The sequence below is a fragment of the Littorina saxatilis genome, linkage group LG11, assembly GCF_037325665.1.
Source record: "Littorina saxatilis isolate snail1 linkage group LG11, US_GU_Lsax_2.0, whole genome shotgun sequence".
NCBI lineage: Eukaryota > Metazoa > Mollusca > Gastropoda > Littorinimorpha > Littorinidae > Littorina > Littorina saxatilis.
Window position 1 is genome coordinate 13,389,184 of NC_090255.1, and position 22,500 is coordinate 13,411,683.

Sequence of the window (22,500 nt, forward strand, 5' to 3'; positions counted from 1 at the left end):
ATAGGGTGTGGGCCTGGGGCCGGCCAATTCCCTCCCAAAGCTCACACTGACACACAATCGCACTGTCTGGCCTGAACCCACACAAGTGACACACACACACACACACACACACACACACACACACACACACACACACACACACACACACACAGCCTCTTTGTGGTATGTTGTCACTTTAATTTGTGTTCTCTCTTCAGAGAAGTCATGAATCAGGGCAAGTTCGCACAGCAGTTGATTTATTCTATTTTATATTTTCGTTATCAAGCAAGATCATGTTACGATGTAAGAAAATAATTATCCGCATGGTATATGACACGGAATGGGTTGGTCTTCATGAGTGTGTCCTTCGGATGAGATGAAATGAATCACAGCGACACAGGTAACAATTCATACGCCGATACGGCGACAGGGACACTGAGTACATACAAGTATAAGAGGATCTACAGGCTTGAAGCACAGCGGCCTCTATACTGCTCAATTTTGTTTTTATAAATGCATGAAATAGTGAGGTACACGTATTGTGACAGCGATGATTTGTGATGCCGGGGATAGTTTCAACGTAACAAACAGAGAGAGAGAGAGAGAGAGAGAGAGAGAGAGAGAGAGAGAGAGAGAGAGAGAGAGAGGGCAGGAGAGAGAAAGAGATAAAGAGGAAGGGAGACATAAAGGGGAGAGAGAGAGAGATAAAGCAAGAGAAAATGAGAGTGAGAGAGAGAGAGTGAGAGGGGGAGAGGTAGAGAGATAGAGAGGGGAGAGAGAGGGGAGAGAGAGAGGGGAGGGAGAGAGGGGTGGGGGGGGAGAGAGGGGAGAGCAGGACTGACTATGCTGTTGGAGATGAGGGGAGGGTGGGGGTAGCAAGTTGCACACGGATATCCGGTAGTCCAGTTACTAGGTTCAAGGTGCGACCATAAAAATAGTACATCTATACTAACAGTAACATAGACCGTGACGTGCGTGGGACGGCGGTGACAGGTACCAAGATAAACAAAATTTTAAAAAAAACAGCGAATTTGAAAAGATGATGCCACTGTTTAGTGTTTATATCGATCATCCATCTTCTTTCGCGCGCGCGCGCACTGGCACACACACACTACACCTAATACGGATTCCCCCCCCCCCCCCCCCCCTTTTTAAGATCTAACAAAAAAAACTTAGAAAATCTGGCCTTAATGTGACAGGGGAGGCTACCGCTCCTTTCACAGCAGACTCTGCACCCGAGTTGTTGGCCTTTAAGTCAACACTTCTGGATTTTAGAATTCTGTTTGTGATGGGGTCTGGTGGTTTCCGATTGTCTGTATGTTCATGGAAACCTTCGGGTTTGCATAACAGTTTTTATAGGGCTAAGAAATTAGCCCTAACATTTTCAATCCTGTTTGATTGCACTTCGCCTCCCGAGGTGATCGTGGTGTTACGGCACTCGGTTACATTAAAACTCAGGGAGTCTTAAAATGAGGGTACATTTACAGAGGTTAAAAAAAATCAGAAAACAAGGCCTTCAAAGGGAGGGAGTCTTAAATTCGGGGTGGGGGGGATCTGAAAAAAGGGGGGGGGGGTTCCACTGCAGTACCAGTGAAGAATCAGCAGTCTCCGCGAACACTTCATACAGATGCACCTGAGTTACTCTACACATTTCACAACAACAACAACAACAACAACAACAACAACAACAACAACAACAACAACAACGAGACACAGTAACAGGTCAACCATATCAAAAGACACGTGCGCACAGCTCACTGAAACAACTACACAAGAATAGGTTGTAATGAAAAGATGGCCATGCATAGAAATAGATAGATCTGTGGCCCCGTGAGAGGTAGGTAGGTTGGCCCACACAGCCGACAACACTGAGAAATACATCAAGCGGAACGAATGACAGTGCGAGATTGACCAAGCCCTGACAGCAAAAGTGAATCAGTCATGCAAAACAGAACTGACGATCGGCTGATCTGCATAACTCTTACGGCAAACATATACAGCACTGCTCTCTCTCTCAGAGTCTCTGTTTTTATTGCTCTTTCTGCCTCTCTCTCTCTGTCCGTATCTCTGCCACTCTATGTTACCGTCTGTCTGTCTATCTACCTGTCTCTCACACACACACACACACACACACACACACACACACACACACACACACACACACACACACACACACACACACACACACACACACGCAGAAACACACACATATACATATATTTTCACAACACGCAAACAACAACAACAAAGGATCAGAAACAGGGTGAAGCGTACGATCCGATCGATTAATAGCGAGTGTTGAGTAACATAGGAAATCGGCCACGCGTGTAAACATTGTCCGCTGACCTCGTCAAACAGATGGGAGGCACCATCAGAGAGAGAGAGAGAGAGAGAGAGAGAGAGAGAGAGAGAGAGAGAGAGAGAGAGAGAGAGAGAGAGACTGAGAGAGAGAGAGACTGAGAGAGAGAGACAGAGAGAGAGAGACAAAGCCAAATCAAATCAATTTTTGTTTTGTGAATCAAATCTTCGTTTTTCTTCTAACCACAGAGACACAGAGCGAGAGAGGCAGAATAAACAGTCACACAGAGATAAAGAGACAGAGACAAAGATCATAGAGAGACAGACAGACAGAGAGATCCAGATATCCAGTGAGAAGCAGACCGTATAGCCCGCCTGAGAAGCAGACCAGAGAGAGAAAGAGAGTAACTCATACCTCGTCCTGTTCAGCCAGGCAGAGCGAGTTACTGATTTCATGACTGGGCAAGGAGAATTGGAGTGAGAGAAAACTCTAAAAGGAAACTTACAGTTGTGTGTCGGTTGCGCATGACCCTCCCGGATCAAGAATGTGTGTGTGTGTGTGTGTGTGTGTGTGTGCGTGCGTGCGTGCGTGCGTGAGTGCGTGTGCGTGCGTGCGTGCGTGCGTGCGCGCGCGTCTGTGTGTGTGTGTGTGTGATAGAGAGACAGAACGATGAGACAGAGACCGAGAGCGAGAGAAAACAAGTCAAGCGAAACGAATGACCGTCGATGACCAGGACAGCGATGTAAGTTGAAGAGAGGTAACTCACACACACAACCACGATATCCGCCCACCCCACAACACCCCACCCTCAAGCCACCCTTCCACCAAAACAACAACAGCGATTAACACTACCAAAAGCTCATCACAATTCACACACGCCACAGGTAACTCAACACCATACAGACGAAACAACACCACAAACACCACTACACAAGTAGTCAACACTCACCTGTATCGCTCCAGCCCAGCACAGGCACACCAGAAACCACGCGGGCTTCCTGAAAGTCTGGCAGAAATCGGAACTAAAGGGTCCCCAGCGACACCTGTGCTCATCCTCTCCCCCTCCCCTGGGATCCGTGTACTTGGTACTTGTGACCTCCGGGCTGGATCCAGGCGGCACAACTCCGTTCTTCAGCCCGTCTGCCATGTTTGTGACGGGAGGTCGCATCGGCGTGTAGTCGACCGTGCCGCTGCGAGATTTTAATCCTGTCATGCTCGTCGCGGACTTGTCAACCAATCGTGTCGCAGGAAAACAGAGTGAGGTGGGTGTGGTGGTGTAGTGGTTGTGACACTTTGGGAAGTGTCTGTCTCTCTCTTTAGTGGTCGTGAGACTTTTTGTCTTTTTGTCGTGCGACTTCCCTCTACACCTGTCTTTTTCTCTTCCGGGTTGTTACACCTTCCCCTTTCCCTCTCCCTGTCTTTCTCTCTCCCTGTCTTTCTCTCTCAGTGGTCGTAAGACTTCCGGCCTCACCTCACCCCCTCTTTCTCTCTCCCTGCCGGTCTCTCCAAGTGGTCGCGAGACGTCCCTTTTTCTCTCACTCGGTTTCTCAGTGGTCGCAACAAGTCCCCCTTTCTCTACTTCTCTCTGTGTTTGTCTGTCTGTCTGTCTGTCTGTGTGTGTGTCTGTCTGTCTGTCTGTGTCTCTCCCTCTCTCCTTTGCCGCCAAAGCGCGGAGTAGATTATTAATAATCAATGATTGTCAGTCAACACTGCAGGTGCGTCAGTTTGTTGACAAGTGGCATGGCGGTGATGGCTGTTGACTTGTGATGTAATGACCGTCTGTCGACGGGTGTTTTCATTATAAGGGAGCGCAGCCGCTGGCGAGAACTCGGGTCGTCTGCTTTTCCATTGTCAGGACACTGTTAATTACTGTCTCTTCTGTGTTTGTTTTGATCTGTCCCTTGTGTGTTTGGCTTTGTTCTGTTCTCTTCTCTTTTGTTCTGCGTGCAGGTGCACTTCTGGTCATTGAATGTCACGCGCAGACTTCCCTGAGATGATTAATTGTACGGCGTTGTCTTCTAATCAAACAGCCGCCATCTGCACACATTCAGAAAAAATGCATTCCTTCAAAGCTCAGTATAAAAATAAAAACTATAAAAATAAAAATAAAATAAATCAAAATTAAAATAGCCACTATAATATTATCAAAAATAACATTTCCTTCTCACCGGAAATGTCCCTCAAGAACAAAGAATAACTCATCAGAGCACACCTTTAAAACAAATAAAAAAGCCACGCATTCCTCCGAAAACGGCGTATGGCTTCCTAAATGGCGGGGTAAAAAACGGTCATACACGTAAAATTCCACTCGTGCACAAAACACTAGTGTACGTGGGAGTTTCAGTCCACGAACGCAGAAGAAGAAAAAGCCACGCAAACAGCAGCAAAGGAGTATACATTATGCAAACCACAGACAACGTGAATAGCATCAAATAGTTATCCCACATTAACTATAAGTTGTACGTAGAAAATCCGGTTCGTCAAAGAAACACAATCCCACACAGACACACACAGACAGACAGACAGACAGACACACACACACATACACACACACACACACACACACACACACACACAAACTAAAAGTTGAACGTGGAAAATCCGGTTCGTCAAAGAAACACGTACACACACACACAGACACAGACACAGAGACACAGACACAGGTTCGCGGCACGTACGCACGTATGCAAACATACACACACCCAAAGACACAAATGTTCGCAGGACGCACGCAAACTCACACACACAAACTGCGCATGATCAAAATCTCAATCAATCTCTCTCTCTCTCTCTCTCTCTCTCTCTCTCTCTCTCTCTCTCTCTCTCTCTCTCTCTCTCTCTCTCTCTCTCTCTCTCTCTCTCCCCTCGCCAACGGCAATGAGACCCACACAAGAAGTATGCCTGGAAGACTAAATAAGACCCACATTTTCCATCCTCTCTACATTTTTGCTCAAAGCACTTGCACTTCTTGTAAGTAAAGGTTACGTTTGTAGAGTTCTTGAAACGGATTAAGGGGGGGGGGGGCGGGGCGGGTATTCACCAGAGTTTGAGTGCAGCGTCACGTTTTCCTCAACTTGAAGTACTTCCACTTCTTGTTAGTAAAGGTTATGTGTGTGGGATTCTAGAAGCGGTCCCCATCATTTGAGTTCAGTGTCACTTTTTGTTTAAAGTTCTCGCAAGGAGAGCTTGTGTGAGTGGTACTCTGGAAGCGAATAATAGGGGGCGGTGGGGGTTGGGGGGGGGGGGGGCGTGATCTCCTCAATCACTTGAGCTGAGTGTCCCTTTTTATTCGAAGTATAACTTCGTGAACTTTGAGCAAGTAAGGCTTACGGTTTTGGAATTCTCAAAGGGGAGGCCGGGAGGCAAAGAGGGGTGATGGAGGAGCTCCCAATAACTTGTGCTCAGCGTCACTTCTTATTTAATGTACCTAAACTTCGAGAGAGAGATCGAGAGAGATGGCGGTGTGTGTGTTGGGGGAGGGGGGGGAGCATCGAGGGCCTAGGGTTGGAGGAGCTGGCTCCCTATCATTAATTGTGCTGAGCGTATTATCTTTTGGTTCGAAGTATACTTGCGTACGTACGCAAAAGGTAAGTTTTGTAACTCTGGAAGGAGGAGAGAGGGCGTAGAAGCATAGTCGTGACATCGCTAAAAGGAACGTTGTTATGCTCCAAGTCAGGTAAATACAGGGGAGGTTGGTTTAAACAAAATTTTATTCAGAATTTCTTCTCATGAACAGTTCGAAACACACAGCTAGGACACGCACTCAAGCAAATGCTTATATCACGTGACCAGAACAATACTAAATTACACACATTTTCGTAATGGTGGACATAACAACAATAAACCAGAAGAACAAATTGAAAGAATGGGGATGGGGAGCTAAATAGGAACAAAAGAATCTACAGAAGATAAAAAAAGAAAAGGGAGGGAGAGGGGGAAAAAAGTACTAACAACCACAAGGAGAGACTAGGACGAAAGCGCATAGGAAGAGAGCATCAAGTCTAAGACATGCAACGTGTAAATTCAAGTAAATGTAACAATTTTTTAGGGGAGGTTCATGTACAACGTTGCAAGGAGGGACGGGCAGGCTGAGAACTTACTCATGACAAGGCTCAGCTATTGTTCGTGCGGTTATTGTCGTGTGTATGTGTGTATGCGGGGGGAGGGGGTAGGGTTGATGGGTAGTGTGTGCAGGCATGAAAACTTAAAAAAAAAAAAAATACTGAAAACAAAAATCGAAGGCGCGTAGCGCCAAGTTTCGCAGACGCGTAGCGCCAAGTTTCGCAGACGCGTAGTGCCAAGTTTCGCAGGCGCGAAGCGCCAAGACTTCTAGGGGGGTTCGGGGGCATGCCCCCCCGGAAATTTTTTTTGTTCAAGGGTGCAATTTGGTGCAATCTGGGGCTATCTGAGCCTTAAAATTGGATTCAAACATGGCCCCAAAACTATTTTACTATAACAATGACTAGGAAAAAAAAAAAAAAAAAAAAAAAAAAAAAAAAAAAAAAAAAATTAAAAAAAAAAAAGAAAAAATACTGAAAATAAAACAAAATACGGTTTATTTTTTTCAAAAATACGGAAAATACGGAAAATACGGAGAATTTTCATGCCTGGTGTGTGTGTGTGTGTGTGTGTGTGTGTGTGTGTGTGTGTGTGTGTGTGTGTTCGCGCGTGCATGTGTGTGTGTGTGTGTGCGTGCATGTGTGTGTATGTTTGTGTGTGTGGTTGTGTGTGTGTGTGTGGTTGTGTGTGTGTGGTTGTGTGTGTGTGTGTGTGTGTGGTTGTGTGTGTGTGTGATTCAAGTTGTGTGTGTGTGTGTGTGTGTGTGTGTGTGTGTGTGTGTGTGTGTGTTTGTGCAACGTACGTACACACGTGCTTGTGTGCATGTCCGTACAGGACGGTGTGCGTACGTGCTTGCGATCGTATTTGTGTGTGTGGCTAACGGGTGTTTTTTGGGGGGGGAATGGGGTTGTCGAGAAACGGCCCAGCTCTGCAGTATTTTTTTTTTCTTTTTACGCTCAAAGTACTTGAACCTCTTGTAAGTAAAGGTCACGCTTTCCGTAACTCTAGGAGGAGGTAGGGTGGAATTAAGGACGGCATATCAGGATCTGAGATGCAATCTGCAGCTGTATGAAAGGGGGTAGGGGTGTGTCGGGTATAGATGCAATCAGCCCCATACGGCACAAAATGAAGTCAGGCCCAAAACGTATGTAACACCGGCGTCTCTTGTCTTGACTCAAGTAAAGGGGGAGGAAGGGCAAGAGGAAGAAGTAGGAAGGGGGTGGGGAGGGGGGGGAAGGTACAAGGGGTGGGAAGGGGGAGTGGAAGGGGATGGAGCGGTGAAGGTGTGTGTGTGTGTGTGTGTGTGTGAGAGAGAGAGAGAGAGTGTGTGTGTGTGTGACTGAGAGAGAGAGAGAGTGTGTGTGTGTGTGTGTGAGAGAGAGAGAGTGTGGGTGTATGTGTGTGTGCGTGTGTGTTTGTGTGTGTGTGTGTGTGTGTGCGTGTGTGTGTGCGTGTGTGTGAGTGTGAGTGTGTGTGTGTGTGTGTGTGTGCGTGAGTGTGTGTGTGTTACAAAACAGGTCAAACGGTATGTCGGCTTACGAATGATGTTGACGAATGTTTAGGGAAATATTGGCAGATTGATGAAAGCTTGTGAGGAATTAAAATGTGTTTAAAAAATACACGAACAGGCGATCATGCACACAATTATAATCCCCTGCACTTCGACACATACACACCAGTCTATTCACGCGAAACCCCCCCCCCCCCTCCCCTTCCACTGACAAACACACACACACACCCGTACACACACTACATCCGCCCGCCCCCCCCCCCCCACACACACACACACACACACGTATTTGTAAATTATTCTTCGTAATTGAAACGCAACTTCTCATACTCAAACACCGTGGCATCACAGTTCACATAGCATTTTCCCCTAGAAACAACAAATCACGGTGACCTGACACTGACGTCACATCAGTCAGTGACAATTGTAGCAAAATTACACTTCCTCTTAATTCTCACGATGGTTTGGCTGGATTGGGTCTGCGTGTCTCTCCGCTGCTGTTCCAGTGATAAAACAAGTGCCACACGTGCACCATTAGCTGCAGAAAGTTGGGATTTTTTTTTATTTTTTTTTTAAACAAGCATGCGAACAATAACGACACAGAGAAACAAACAAATCTTCAATCAAACCGACGTACCGATTAGGTTTTTTTTTGTTTTTTGTTTGGTGGAGGGGGGGGGGGGAGATGCATTTTTTTGGGGGGGGGCGGGGGGGGGGGGGGCATGCATGTTTTTAAACCTAATAACACCATTGTTACACGAGACCCTCTCGGCCAAGGAGCGGAACAAAACGGACGTTCACCAAACAAACTCAATCTCAACAGCGTCTTTAGTTTAGTGTACACTGCTCTCCAGCCTGTTGATTTTCGTTTCGTCATTGTCAGGCTTTTGTGGCGAGACTGAAATAGGCTCCCAACACTCAAGTCTTCGTGCTGTGCAACATTATTCTTTCAACAACAAAAAAGCCGCAGCAACACAGTCACAACACTACCCCTAAAAAAAAAATCTATTTTGTTTTAAAAAGTCGACAGGTGCTTTTTTTGCAGTTCTTTGCTGTGGGGCCATTGATTCTTGTCAACGTCTTGTTGCAGGCTATGTTAGTTTGCTGATCAATTGAGGTATTAAAGTTCACGACTTTCCTTCTTGGTCTTTTTCTAATCTTTCTTATTTTCTTGTACTTGTTGTTTTTCTCATCAATTTTTCCAGACTTTTACCAGAAAACCCCAATTCTTGCGGCAAAGAAAAGCAGCTGTCGCCAGGAAAGTTTCAAAGAGCCGTAATTCACAGTACGAAGGAAGGTAAGCTGACGACGACGTTTCAACACATTACAGGTAAGTAGACCTGCGGGGTTCGCCCCCCCCCCCCCCCCCCCTCTGACGCCCTCCCTCTCCCTAGCTTTACCCCCTCCTTCGACTCTTCGCTTTTACGTCCAAAAGCCCCCAGCACCAGCCCCCACCTTCTTCCTCCCAGCAGAGCGCTGACAGAAATACGCATTGAACACTTTTACGATTCAAGCGACTTGCTTATACCGCTATAAAACTGCCAAATCCTGCAAAACACTTTACATTATCGTAGATTTATCAACCTCTTTGACTGCAGGAAGCGACCTTTTTGACTGCAGGAAGCGACCTTTGTGTCCTCAATGAGACATATGAGACGGGGGAAAACAATCTTGGGCGGGGAAGGGGAACTGAGGAGGAGGGGAGTGGGCGAGAAATAACAAGGTGTTGTGGCGAATATATAGTCCTCTGTCACCGAGAAATCTGATGGGTGAGGGAGGGGGACGGGTGGGGGTATAACAATACCCCTCAACAGGTAAGAGGCCTGAGAACAATCCGAACATTCTTGGCAAGACAACTGTGCCGTTGTGCCCGTGTTTTCATTCGTGCAAAACCCTATGAAAAATAGCTTGTACAATACAAGCTTGACATGTGAGAGAGAGAGAGAGAGAGAGAGAGAGAGAGAGAGAGAGAGTGCGTGCGTGCGTGCGTGCGTGAGTGCGTGCGTTTGTGTGTGTGTGTGTTGTGCTTGTTAGTTAGTTGACAAGTCAAGTCAAGTTTTATTCCGATAAAAACCCCGTGAGGGTACATGGAAAATTAAAAAACACAATAAAAACACATTTCATTCAACACCGTCACACCCAATGACAGTCTTTTCAAGCACAATCTTTTTGACATCCGAGAAGCCAAGGCAACTGATTGAACTTGAATACGAATTAAAAACGCCCCGTCCCCCTCCCCGTTCCCTTCTCTAACCACCCTCGACGTCCCCATCATACCCCCCCCCCCCCCCCCTCCCTACAATCAAAAACACACCTTTCTCCCACACACAAAAAGTGCACAGATAGTCTAGTTATCACAAAATGGACAAGAAACGGTAAGTAACATAAACACTGCATGCTCGATTACGTGTTTAAAGAGACTGCAAATCTATTCTGAGCGTTTGAAGTTGAAAACAGACCACAACATTAATTTTATCCTTGGCGGATACAAAAAAACAAAAACCTGAGGGATCAAATAGCGAGCGTTTGGATCCCTCGTAAAAGAAAGAAAGAAGAAAAGAATCACAGTTTAAATGTTCCCTAGTTCCCTAAAGGTTCTAAAAAAATCGGACAGTTCAACTTCCTTTTAAACGGCAGGAAACTATAATAACTTGATACGAGCTACTTCCAAGCGAAAACGTGGCACTTAGGCTGGACGGTTAACCGAATCAATTATACGCAACGGTTAACCGAATCAATTATAAGCACCGAAATATTCAAAGGAGAATGCCTAAATCACGATCTTAAACGTTCACAGATTCAAATCTGATTCACGACAACATCTGACATTGGCATGAGAGAAGAAAGAAATAGTGTACAGAAGAAACGACAGACACGACCTCACGCTTTTGGATATTGCTTTTATACAATCCTTTTCAGTAACCAATTCACGGCATCACTGTTGTGGCGCATTCACAGGTATCTAACTATGTACACGCGTACACAAGAATAATTGAGCAAAGGAAAACAGAGACAGCAAACTGAAAATAGTCACACAAGGGAATTGATCTTTGATAAAGTGTATCACTGTATGCAAAATGCTCATACACTATGAACAATTGACTGCGTCATCATATGTAATCAGAATAGCCGAACAGAGGATAATTATCGGAAACTAAAGTCACAATCCTCAAAATACACACACAAAGAAATAACGGTACGTACTCGAGAATAGTGGCACACCGGATCTAGGAAAATAAGGTCATTCACATCCCGTAGTCCCGTATAGAAATGACGGATTTGTTTGTTTGTTTGTTTTGGAAAGTTTATGCGATATGTTTATAACCAATAAACAATCCACATCATCGTCATATCGTCGCGTTCACACATTATGTACACACAAGAATAACAGTTACTGTATAGGCGAAAATAAAGACACGAACCTGAAAGCCGGGGCAGTCACCCAAAGGAATAACGTTTTGGGAAAGTTATGCAATATGCTCATCATCCATAAACAATCCGGCCACAGCATCAACATATCGTCGTATCCACAGGTTATGTACACAAGAATAACTATACAGGCGAAGAAAATAAAGACCGAGACGTGAAAACACTGACAACAAACCACCAGAGCACGAGAGCTCTTCCCGTGAATAGAGCAAAGTGCACACATCGGAGATTAGACACTGCCAGAGAAAAGACAGAGAACCGGCACAACGAGAAAAGAACAAGTATATGAGGGAGAGGGGTGGAGGGGGAGGGGGGGCAGGGAAAAAGAAGAGGGAGGGGGGGGGAGAATAGTAGGAAATGAGGAGGGGGTGGGGGGGGGGGAAGTAGGAGGAAAGGAGGGGGGAAAGAGAGAGAAGTAGGAAGAAAGATTAAGGGGGGGGGGGGGGGGGGGGAGAGAGAATAGGAGGCAATAAGGAGGGGATTGGGGGGGGGGGGTCGGGGGGAGATGAAGGGGTGGGGATTAAGAGAGAACGAAGGAGGGTGGGGTGGAGGTGACACGCTTGGATAAGAAAAAGGGATCAGACTGGAAGGGGTCAGAGGGAGAGAGAGAGAGAGAGAGAGAGAGAGAGGGGGAAAGAGAGAAAGAGAAAGAGAGAGAGAGAGAGAGAAAGAGAAAGAGGAAGAGAGAGGAAGAGAGAGAGAAAGAGAGAGGAAGAGAGAGAGAGAGAGAAAGAGAGAAAGAGAGAGAGAGAGAGAGAGAGAGAGAGAGAGAGAGAGAGAGAGAGAGAGAGAGGGAGAGACACACTTACACACACACTTACACACACACACACACACACACACACAATCAGATAGACAGACAGACAGACAGACAGACAGACAGACAGACAGACAGAGAAAGAACGAGAGAAAAGTTTGTGTGCATGTGGAGGAACTAAAGAGGTACGGACGAGAGATAGGACGGCAGAAGTGGGAGGAGGGAGGGAGAGAGAGAGAGACAAAAAGGTAAAAAGCCTGAGCGCCAGGTGTGGAGCAAGAGATGTGGGGGAGAGATAGGGCAACCTTTTGGAAATGAGGCAGCGACGGGCGCTGCATGCAATGCGATGCTCGCCAAAAAACTTTCATCATCACTTCCCCTGCCTGTTGCGTCGTGTCAAGGGAGACAACCGACTCCTTCCTGCCGTAACTCAACGCTGGACTGTAGCCTGTTATCTTCCCCGAAATAGATAAGATGACTGTCTTTCTAAAGAATAAAAACAATGAATGTATGAAAGAATTATATTTTAGGCCGCGTGAATACGTAACTATAGTGCACATATTCTTGATCTTAGAACATTAGCAGTCTCACTATTCTTTTGAACAAATGTTCGAAAGCAAACAAAATGTACTGCCAATCTCGAAATCAACGCACGCACGAACGCACGCACACGCACACACACATACGGATCGAGAGAGAGAAAAAAGAGAGAGAGAGAGAGCACAGACACCGGGCACACACACACACACACAAAACACACACACACACCTCGAGTCTTCACGGGTGTGACGTTTCAATAGACACAAGTTCTCTGGAACAACCTTTAGCCACAGATCTTCTACTACTTACTGCTACTAGAAAACCTTTTATTTGCTTTAGCTGTCTTGTTCGTGCTGTGTGCAGTTGTGCTTGTTCTCCCACTAAGTGGCAATCCCAGACCTACCCTCCCTCGACGGTTCCAGTGTCAGGGAAATGTAAATAGGCACTTCGTTTTAAGTTTTTCTGCGTGCGGAGTTCTGCTTGGTCTCCGTCGGCTTCATCCCAATTAAAAGAAGAAGGCTGTTAAAAATTCACAAGCGTAACGCCAAGGAGGGGCTAAAACCTTGCAGGAATATAAAGGCCTCCTCTTTTTCAAGTGATGGTTACAAGTTGATCACTATCGGAGTGACCCTGACCTTGAACGTGAGAACTTGTACCAAAACATGTGCTTTTTTAAGGCACATCAACAGACTAAATTCACTCGAAAATGTGTCAGCTGGCATTAAAACTATGACAAAATACCAAAGGTTATGGACGGAGAAAGGACAAGAGCCCAAAACAAGTCCTTCCTTTTTATATTTAGTCAAGTTTTGACTAAATATTTTAACATCGAGGGGGAATCGAAACGAGGGTCGTGGTGTATGTGCGTATGTGTGTGCGTGCGTGTGTGTGTGTGTGTGTGTAGAGCAATTCAGACTAAACTACTGGACCGATCTTTATGAAATTTGACATGAGAGTTCCTGGGTATGAAATCCCCGAACGTTTTTTTCATTTTTTTGATAAATGTCTTTGATGACGTCATATCCGGCTTTTCGTGAAAGTTGAGGCGGCACTGTCACGCCCTCATTTTTCAACCAAATTGGTTCAAATTTTGGTCAAGTAATCTTCGACGAAGCCCGGGGTTCGGTATTGCATTTCAGCTTGGTGGCTTAAAAATTAATTAATGACTTTGGTCATTAAAAATCGGAAAATTGTAAAAAAAAATTAAAATTTATAAAACGATCCAAATTTACGTTTATCTTATTCTCCATCATTTGCTGATTCCAAAAACATATAAATATGTTATATTCGGATTAAAAACAAGCTCTGAAAATTAAATATATAAAAATTATTATCAAAATTAAATTGTCCAAATCAATTTAAAAACACTTTCATCTTATTCCTTGTCGGTTCCTGATTCCAAAAACATATAGATATGATATGTTTGGATTAAAAACACGCTCAGAAAGTTAAAACAAAGAGAGGTACCGAAAAGCGTGCTATCCTTCTTAGCGCAACTACTACCCCGCTCTTCTTGTCAATTTCACTGCCTTTGCCATGAGCGGTGGACTGACGATGCTACGAGTATACGGTCTTGCTGAAAAATGGCAGCTACTTGACTAAATATTGTATTTTCGCCTTACGCGACTTGTTTATTTTTATTAAGAAAGCAGCAAGTTCTGCGAACGACTACCCGAAGATGGAAAAAGAACGGAGAGACGACGCGGGCAGTAAAAAAAAAAAAAAAAAAAAAATCATTAAATAATCTATCAATCAATAAATAACTAAAACAAAATGACGGTACAATTTTTTGCTCCATTTCAAATGGTCAACGGACCAGGTTTGACTGCAGTTAAAGTTGCACTTGTGACCTTGACTTTGGCCGTGGACAAAAAATCTTCTTCTTCCACTGTACAATACCAACATCAGCGGTCTAGGTTTAACCGCTACAGCTGTCACAATTCTAAAGTTGGTGAAAGGCAAGATAATGATTTAGCACCGGTACCGTGGTTTTGAACTTGACCGCAGAATAGCGATTTCTTGGCACAGGGTACTAAGTCTTGTCAGTGTCACGATGATGTATCACTGTACTAATTCGTTTCAAAAAACGCCACTATAGTTTGGAAGTTAATACAACAAATGGCCGAACGGACGGACGGAGGACAGACGAAGGATGGACACCAACAAACAAACAATACCCCCCCCCCCCCCCCCTGGCCGTTATCTTGGGTACTTTAACAGATGGCCTTAAAAAGAAACAAAATGTTTTAAATGTAAGCTGACACATATAAGATTCTTATACTTCGCAGGGAACACCTCAATAGATGTAGCAAAGCATTCTCTCTCTCTCTCTCTCTCTCTCTCTCTCTCTCTCTCTCTCTCTCTCTCTCTCTCTCTCTCTCTCTCTCTCTCTCTCTCTCTCTCTCTCTCTCTCTCTCTCTCTCTCTCTCTCTCTCTCTCTCTCTCTCTCTCTCTCTCTCTCTCTCTCTCTCTCTACTTGTATAAAATATTATGAAATATTTTGAAAGAAAAGGGTTGAAGTTATCACTTGTTCGCCATGTCTTGTTATCAGAATGTGTATTGATTATTAGTTTTGGAACGTGTCCATAAGCAGTCTGCTTGTTAACGTTCTTAATGTTGTTACTGTATATAACATGTATACAAGAAATTAATAAAAACACGCTTAAACCAACACCTCTTTCTTGTTTTGATTTGGATCCCATCCCTACCTTCCAGGTCCTAATCTGAGTTTACACAACTAGCCTTTAAAGGGATATCGATGGTCTGTCTGTTTTTGTCTTTCTGTCTGTCTGTCTGTCATCATTAACACCATCGATCCTCATCCTCATCTGAAGCGTGTGTCTAGTAGTGTTTGTATTTTATTTCTTGGCTTCTTTAACCTTTCTGTTTTATTATCATTTGATGGGTTGTTCATAATCATTGTTGCGTTTTTTTGTGTTAGTTTCAAAGAGAGATTTAAGAAAAGGGCCAGCCTTTAAATCTCAATTTAATTCTGTCCGTTTGCCTGTGTTCAGTGTTTTTCTGGGGTAAACTGAAGCAACTGGTCGCCAGTGCACGATGTACAGATATCCTAAACCGCTGTTCCAACGACTTGAAAAAGCCATGGGAGGAGAAAAAAATGTTTCCAGTGGCAAGCTACGTCTAATTAGTTTATTCGCCTGTTCAACTTTTCATGCCGGCACCTCGGTTCCTGTCTACGTCGTTCACGCTACGTCAGGTCCTAACCTAAAATGAAAATAAAATGACACACGCCCCCCTACTCCTGCACCAGCGAGAAAAAATGCTTTCAGCTTCACTTTTTGAAGGGAAAAGCTTCTTAGCGTATACGGTGCACACATGATGAACAAATGAAGCTGTCGCTCCTCCGAAATCCCCCCCTCCCCCTTCCCCCAACTCCATTCATTCCCTAACTTGAGGATTTGTACATAGCAGGTCACAAAACATTATTTTCAGATTCTGGAAACCGCGTTCCTGCGTGAGTGCATGCGTACGTGCGTGTGAGTGTGCGTGTGCCGTGTGCGTGCGTGTGTGTGTGTGTGTGCGTATGTGTGTGTGTGTGTGTGTGTGTGTGTGTGTGTGTGTGTGTGTGTGTGTGTGTGTGTGTGTGTGTGTGTGTGTGCGTGCGTGCGTGCGTGCGTGTGTACTAATAAAGCAAATTGTTGCCAAGGCGTTTTCAAGCTCTGTAAAATCTCAATCGAAAACCCAGCTGTTTCAAAAAACCCTTATTCTAAGCCGTCTCATTTTTAACCCCCCCCCCCTCTCTCTCTCTCTCTCTCTCTCTCTCTCTCTCTCTCTCTCTCTCTCTCTCTCTCTCATAATCGTCAAATAAACTCTCTCTCTCTCTCTCTCTCTCTCTCTCTATCTCTCTCTATCTCTCTCTCTCTCTCTCTCTCTCTCTCTCTCTCTCTCTCTCTCTCTCTCTCTCTCTCTCTCTCTCTCGTCATCATCATCATCTGCAACGAATGTCTATTGGTGTTTGTATTTTAATTTTTACTTCTTTAGAGTTGTTTTAGTTTAAACTGTTAGTGTGTGTGTGCGTGCGTGCGTGCGTGGGTGCGTGCGTGCGTGCGTGGGTGCGTGCGCGCGCGTGTGTTTGTGTGTGTGTCCCAAGGACAGTTTGTAAAAAAAGGCCCAGCCTTTAAATCTTCATCCTTGTAAAATAAAGTTCAGTTCAGTTCAGTTCAGTTCAGTTATCATGTATTGTTGTATATTTCCAAATGCACTGGAGAACGCTCGTGTCCAATGTAAAAGCCTGGATAAATCTGTGGTGGTTGACATGATCGTACATGTAAGGAAAAAGGTGCCTATGTATTTCATCAAGGATGAACATATATACTATGGACGAGATTTGTAGCGTAAGGCCAAAAAACAAAAATAGTCTGTTTACAGTAACATAGGCCCAAAAAATAGGGTCGGTAGGTCGGGATTTTTTTTTTCTCGAAAAAACCATATTTTTGTTATTTTGCCAAAAAACAAAGACTTTTTTTTTTTCTTCTCCAAATGCTAGGGTCGCGCGAAAAAATAGGGTCGGTCGGGATACTGTAAACAGACTATTTTTTTTTTTTTTTTTTGGGGGGGGGGAGCCTAAGAAGTGTCTCCGACTTGGGATAAGAGCATCCTTCGAATTCGACACACCAAACATCTACACACCAAACATCTACACACCAAACATCTACACACCAAACATCTACACGGTCTGGAGACATCCTGCTTGCTGCCGCGCGAGCCGAGAACATTTTCCCTCTTTATCTTCACTGCGCTGGCTGCAAAACCCCTCCGAGCGGGGGTGTTTTCAGACACATCATCAGACACAGGGTGAACAGCAGTGTACAGGGTGAACAGCAGTGTACAGGGTGAACAGCAGTGTACAGGGTGAACAGCAGTGTACAGGGTGAACAGCAGTGTACAGGGTGAACAGCAGTGTACAGGGTGAACAGCAGTGTACAGGGTGAACAGCAGTGTGCAGGGTGAACAGCAGTGTACAGTCTGTCTGCGGCTTTCTCTGCACATTAATTGGGAATCTTTTTGCTGAGACTAAATTTCGAAACTGACACCTTTGTCACTCTGGAGAAGAAGAAGAACGCATTCAAGAGTGATCATATGGAAATAGTTTAGAGCATAAGAAGTGTCTCCGACAACACTCACGCGGGGTGTACAAAATATTGCAAGCAGCTGTAACAGCATTTGTCACACTTGGCATACCATACCCTACCCGCGCCGCCATCCGCTATCCCGAGATGTCGGCCTTACGCAAACTTCACCATTAACCGCAACACACAACTGTAAACACTCAACTGAAAAAGCACGATTTCATTTATTTTGCACGAAACGCGACACTCCCCCCGGGGAGATTTGCAGAAAAAAAGAAAAAACAAAAACAACAATCCCACGATCGTCAACGCGGTGTGAAAAAGAAAAGGAGAGGGTCGGGCGCAATGTTGTACTGCCGGCAGACTGGTGCCAAAAGTGAACGTCACAAAAATCATTTCATGCAGCAGTTATCTTTCTTACAATCATTTCGTATGAACAACACTATGATTCTATGAAGATAACAGTAGTTTAAGGCAAAGCTGTGTCACCACAAGGCTGATGAAAGAGTGAAAATCACAAAACCCAGACAGTAGTTTTTATTATTGCCTCGCTTGTGTCTTCGGATCGAGTTTCTTGGACAATTTCTCAGATAAGTTTATTATCTGTATCATGGACAATTTCTCAGGTAAGTTTATTATCTGTATCATGGACAATTTCTCAGGTAAGTTTATTATCTGTATCATGGACAATTTCTCAGGTAAGTTTATTATCTGTATCATGGACAATTTCTCAGATAAGTGTATTATCTGTATCATGGACAATTTCTCAGATAAGTGTTTCTTTATTTGGTGTTTAACGTCGTCTCAGATAAATGTATGATCTGTATCATGGACAATTTGTCAGGTATGTTTATGATCTGTATCATGGACAATTTGTCAGGTATGTTTATGATCTGTATCATGGACTATTTCTCAGGTATGTTTATGATCTGTATCATACGTGTTTGACTGTCTGTCCCCTTAAAAGACCGCCGGGTCAAAGCACACTGAATGTAACGTTGTGTTTTTTTCAAATAATTAAACTTTTCAATAACATACCATTCTTGTTTGTTTATTCTATTACCTACGACTTTCAGAATTGTACAAATCATATATATCACTAATATAAGCGGCACCGGATAGGTGAGCAACGAGTATAAAGACGAACAAGGCAGTGATGCCAGTAACTAAAGGGCGCCCTCCAATCATTCTGATAATCATCGGTCCACGGCTATTGCCAGTTTCTCTCTGACAGCATGCTGAATTATTGCGCGAATCTATCAAAACAAGAATACAGAGTTATCTCCCATATGTTTTTCGCGAGCACTGATCTAAATTTGAGATCAGTGTTCGCGAGACGAAAATGATTGCAGATTCGGCCGACTTCGACAGTGATCTCCGTTCTGTTCTTCACAGTTATGATAAAGACATCATTCTAAGGTCAAAACAAGTCGAAATTTTGAGACTGCTGTCGGAAGGAGACCGTGATATATGGTTGCATCACTCTCAACTGGTTACAGAAAAAATCGTCTGCTTAAGGCGCGCGCCGAAGCCAAAGTTGATTATCACGTGACACTTTAGAGTTGTTTGCACAGTATGTTTTTATACATCCGCAAAAGATAGCTCGCTTGAAACTGTCTTACATATCTTCTTCTTCTTCTTCTTCTTCTTCTTCTTCTTCTTCTGCGTTCGTGGGCTGAAACTCCCACGTACACTCGTGTTTTTTGCACAAGTGGAAATTTACGTGTATGACCGTTTTTTACCCCGCCATTTCGGCAGCCATACGCCGTTTTCGGAGGAAGCATGCTGGGTATTTTCGTGTTTCTATAACCCACCGAACTCTGACATGGATTACAGGATCTTTTTCGTGCGCACTTGGTCCTGTGCTTGCGTGTACACACGGGGGTGTTCGGACACCGAGGAGAGTCTGCACACAAAGTTGACCCTGAGAAATAAATCTCTCGCCGAACGTGGGGACGAACTCACGCTGACAGCGGCCAACTGGATACAAATCCAGCGCGCTACCGACTGAGCTACATCCCCGCCCGTCTTACATATCAATTCCTTTGTAATTTAAAAATTACACAACACCATGAAAAATCATTATCGACGATCGCGAATCTGCTTATATCCATAACACATTACGAAAAGATCTAAATATGTACAAAATCGATTTCTTACCCACAGAAAGAAAACCAAGGCATCCTGTCAGGGATAGAATGAGACCCGAAGGGAAGTAACACATTTTTGACCTGAGGTCAGGATGGCCTTCCAATATGATCAGTGATAATAACAAGAACCACTGTAAACTTGTGTCATTAACGCTTCTCTCACTTGCAAGTACCAATAGCTAGGTCAACATGTTACTATCTTCACAGATAATTCAGCAAGCCTCGTTTGAAGTATCCGTGGCAAAAGTGTGATTCTCAGTGCTTGACAATTTGGGCTTATCTTTCTGGTGTAACACGGGGAACACCAAAAGTGTAAAGTGTTGTCATTTCGCTGGGATATCACTGATTAGTAACCAATGAACCAGTGTTCACTTTACTGTAGAAGAAAAAAACACCGAATTTCTTGTTTCATGATTCTTTGTACTTGGTCACTTTTGGCACCAACGTGCTGTCATACTTTACCATTCTGTGGGAACCGTTGGAAGCGAGCGCCCTGCAGGCTATGCGCAACGTCTGGCACCGCAGCCTGCATTGTCTGCATAACCTCGCTTCGTCGCTCGCATCCCTCGTGTCTCCCTGGACCACAATCGGCGATAACAGATCAGACACCTTCGACCTTTCCTGCGTCAGTCATCTTTCAACCTCTCTCTGCTTACCGTTTCTACACTTGTATCCTGGCATCGGATTTCCTTCAAATGTCTCTGAACAACTTCTCATCAAATGCTTGATAACCTGCTTGAGTATCCCCTGTACGGCTTGCGGGCGATCTGGAAATCAGTGTCACTTCACAGCTGTGTCTCAATCATTACAAAAATCCACTAACCTTGTTCAGTTGTTGTCACAAAATTCGGAGAATTTTCCCAGTTCGCTTCGCCGTCACTTTTAGAGCAAACTGTTCGGCTTGAAAATCCAGACGATGGGGAGCGAAGCTGTGTTTTGTTTCATTGCTTGATTTGCTGTGCTATCGTTGGCTGGGTTTATCTTTGCAAAAGCGTTAGAAACATATCGGATTACTATGTTTTCTGGCAGTGAAGATCAAGATCTTGCCAGACACTTTAGATCTGTACATACTGTTCTCAGAGATTCAAAAACGATAACTCTCGTGTTGCGTTAGCGTTATGGCCCTTGACTGATAAAATGAAATGGATTCCATATAGCTTAGTGGTAGGCACAGAAAACAAATTGTGCTAACTGGCTCCAATTCTGTCTTCTTTTTGTTTTGCTACACTGTAGACAACATTTTCCAGAAAGTAGACTGCCTCAATCTAATCCTCCTTGCGCTGGCCTTCGTAAACTCGGATTGGCGCTACTTCATTCAAGTGTTCCACTTCACCTGCATTTACCGGCTTACAGTTTTGTTCAAGTTGCGCAACAAATAACTCAACACTTTTCAATTCGCGATGCGGAGAGACACATGTGCAGAAATATGAAACAGCAGGCAATTTCTGACACAATCTTCAAAAACAGACGGTGTTTGGGAGGGGTGGGGGTTGTGGTGAGGGGGGATGGGGGGGAGATTGTCGGTCATGGGCCGGGGACGTGGGAACACACTGAGAGAAATAATACCAGCAAAACTCTCGAGTGGATGCCCGATACTTGTAGAACATGTTTCCAGAATGTTCCTGATGGTTTGCAGTTACTTATAATATAACATACGACAACATACTAGCGCCAAAAATAATAGTTACAAATTCACGATGATGATATGCGCAATTTGCATTAGTTATGACAAAGAACACTGCTGAAATGCTGATGGCACATCAAGGTGATACAAGTAATGACTGTTGGTCATAGCATGCCGCAAGAATACAAAGCGGGGCCAAACGTACTAATTCATTTGCTACGATAATGGCTGATTCCAAGATCTTATCATCACTATTAATTACAATAGGACTGCCATCACTGCCAATATATTACAAATCTTACAAATATAATTACAGTTTATGCTTTTTGACGATGACTATGTCGCCCGTTGGTTTGGTTGGTTGGTTTTTGGGTTTTAATGTCGCCAGAGAGATGATCCAAAAGTACAATGACCGGAGTGATCTTTACAAATTTTACATGTATCACACAAATCAGCGATTAATACACAGGTGAACTGCAGTGGAAATACACTACAAAGATCATTAGCGAACCACCACTGAATGATATATCCTGCGCATGTACATTTTTGGTTCATCTCTCAGATTCAGTTTCACTGACCTAATAGGCGGGTCAATGGTTCGAATCTACCCTTCTGAGAGCGCCAGTCTTTGTCAGCTTCTGCTTCGGCCAATTAGCACCACTACTTCAAACACCCATTGACCTCTATCTTCGGCCCGCCAAATCCCAATGTGGTAAGGAATCAGGTAAGTATCAGGCCTCGTTAGTCAGTCTGGGCTGATCGAGACCACTTCATACTTGACCCTGGGGTCGGTTTCATGGCCGAGCAACTGACACAGCCGATCATTGACTGCAGTTCAAGTACGAGTGAAATGCAGCAATCCGACAAAATTGCCGGGTTGTGTGAAAGAGATTTGAGTCAGCCGACTGTGCCTCATTGCACGGGGAGCTGCCCGATTACAGTGCTGCTTTTTCCACAGAGATCCAGGGCTAGTTTCATAAGCCAAAAAAAAAAATGGTAGGTCAACAGTAATGCAGATGCCGGAACGAGCAAAATGCAGTAATCCGACGAAATCAAATTTTGT

At 44.4% G+C, this 22,500-nt stretch overlaps 1 protein-coding gene across 1 annotated transcript in view; it reads right to left on the reverse strand.

The window, feature by feature from the left end:
- Window positions 1-22,500, reverse strand: part of LOC138979792 (solute carrier organic anion transporter family member 4A1-like) — a 90,272-nt gene that overhangs the window by 52,090 nt on the left and 15,682 nt on the right. The window contains exon 2 of the mRNA XM_070352534.1: window positions 3,228-4,315. Within this exon, the coding sequence (XP_070208635.1) occupies window positions 3,228-3,491 (264 nt within the window). The 5' untranslated portion in view covers window positions 3,492-4,315. The remainder of the gene's footprint in view (window positions 1-3,227; window positions 4,316-22,500) is intronic.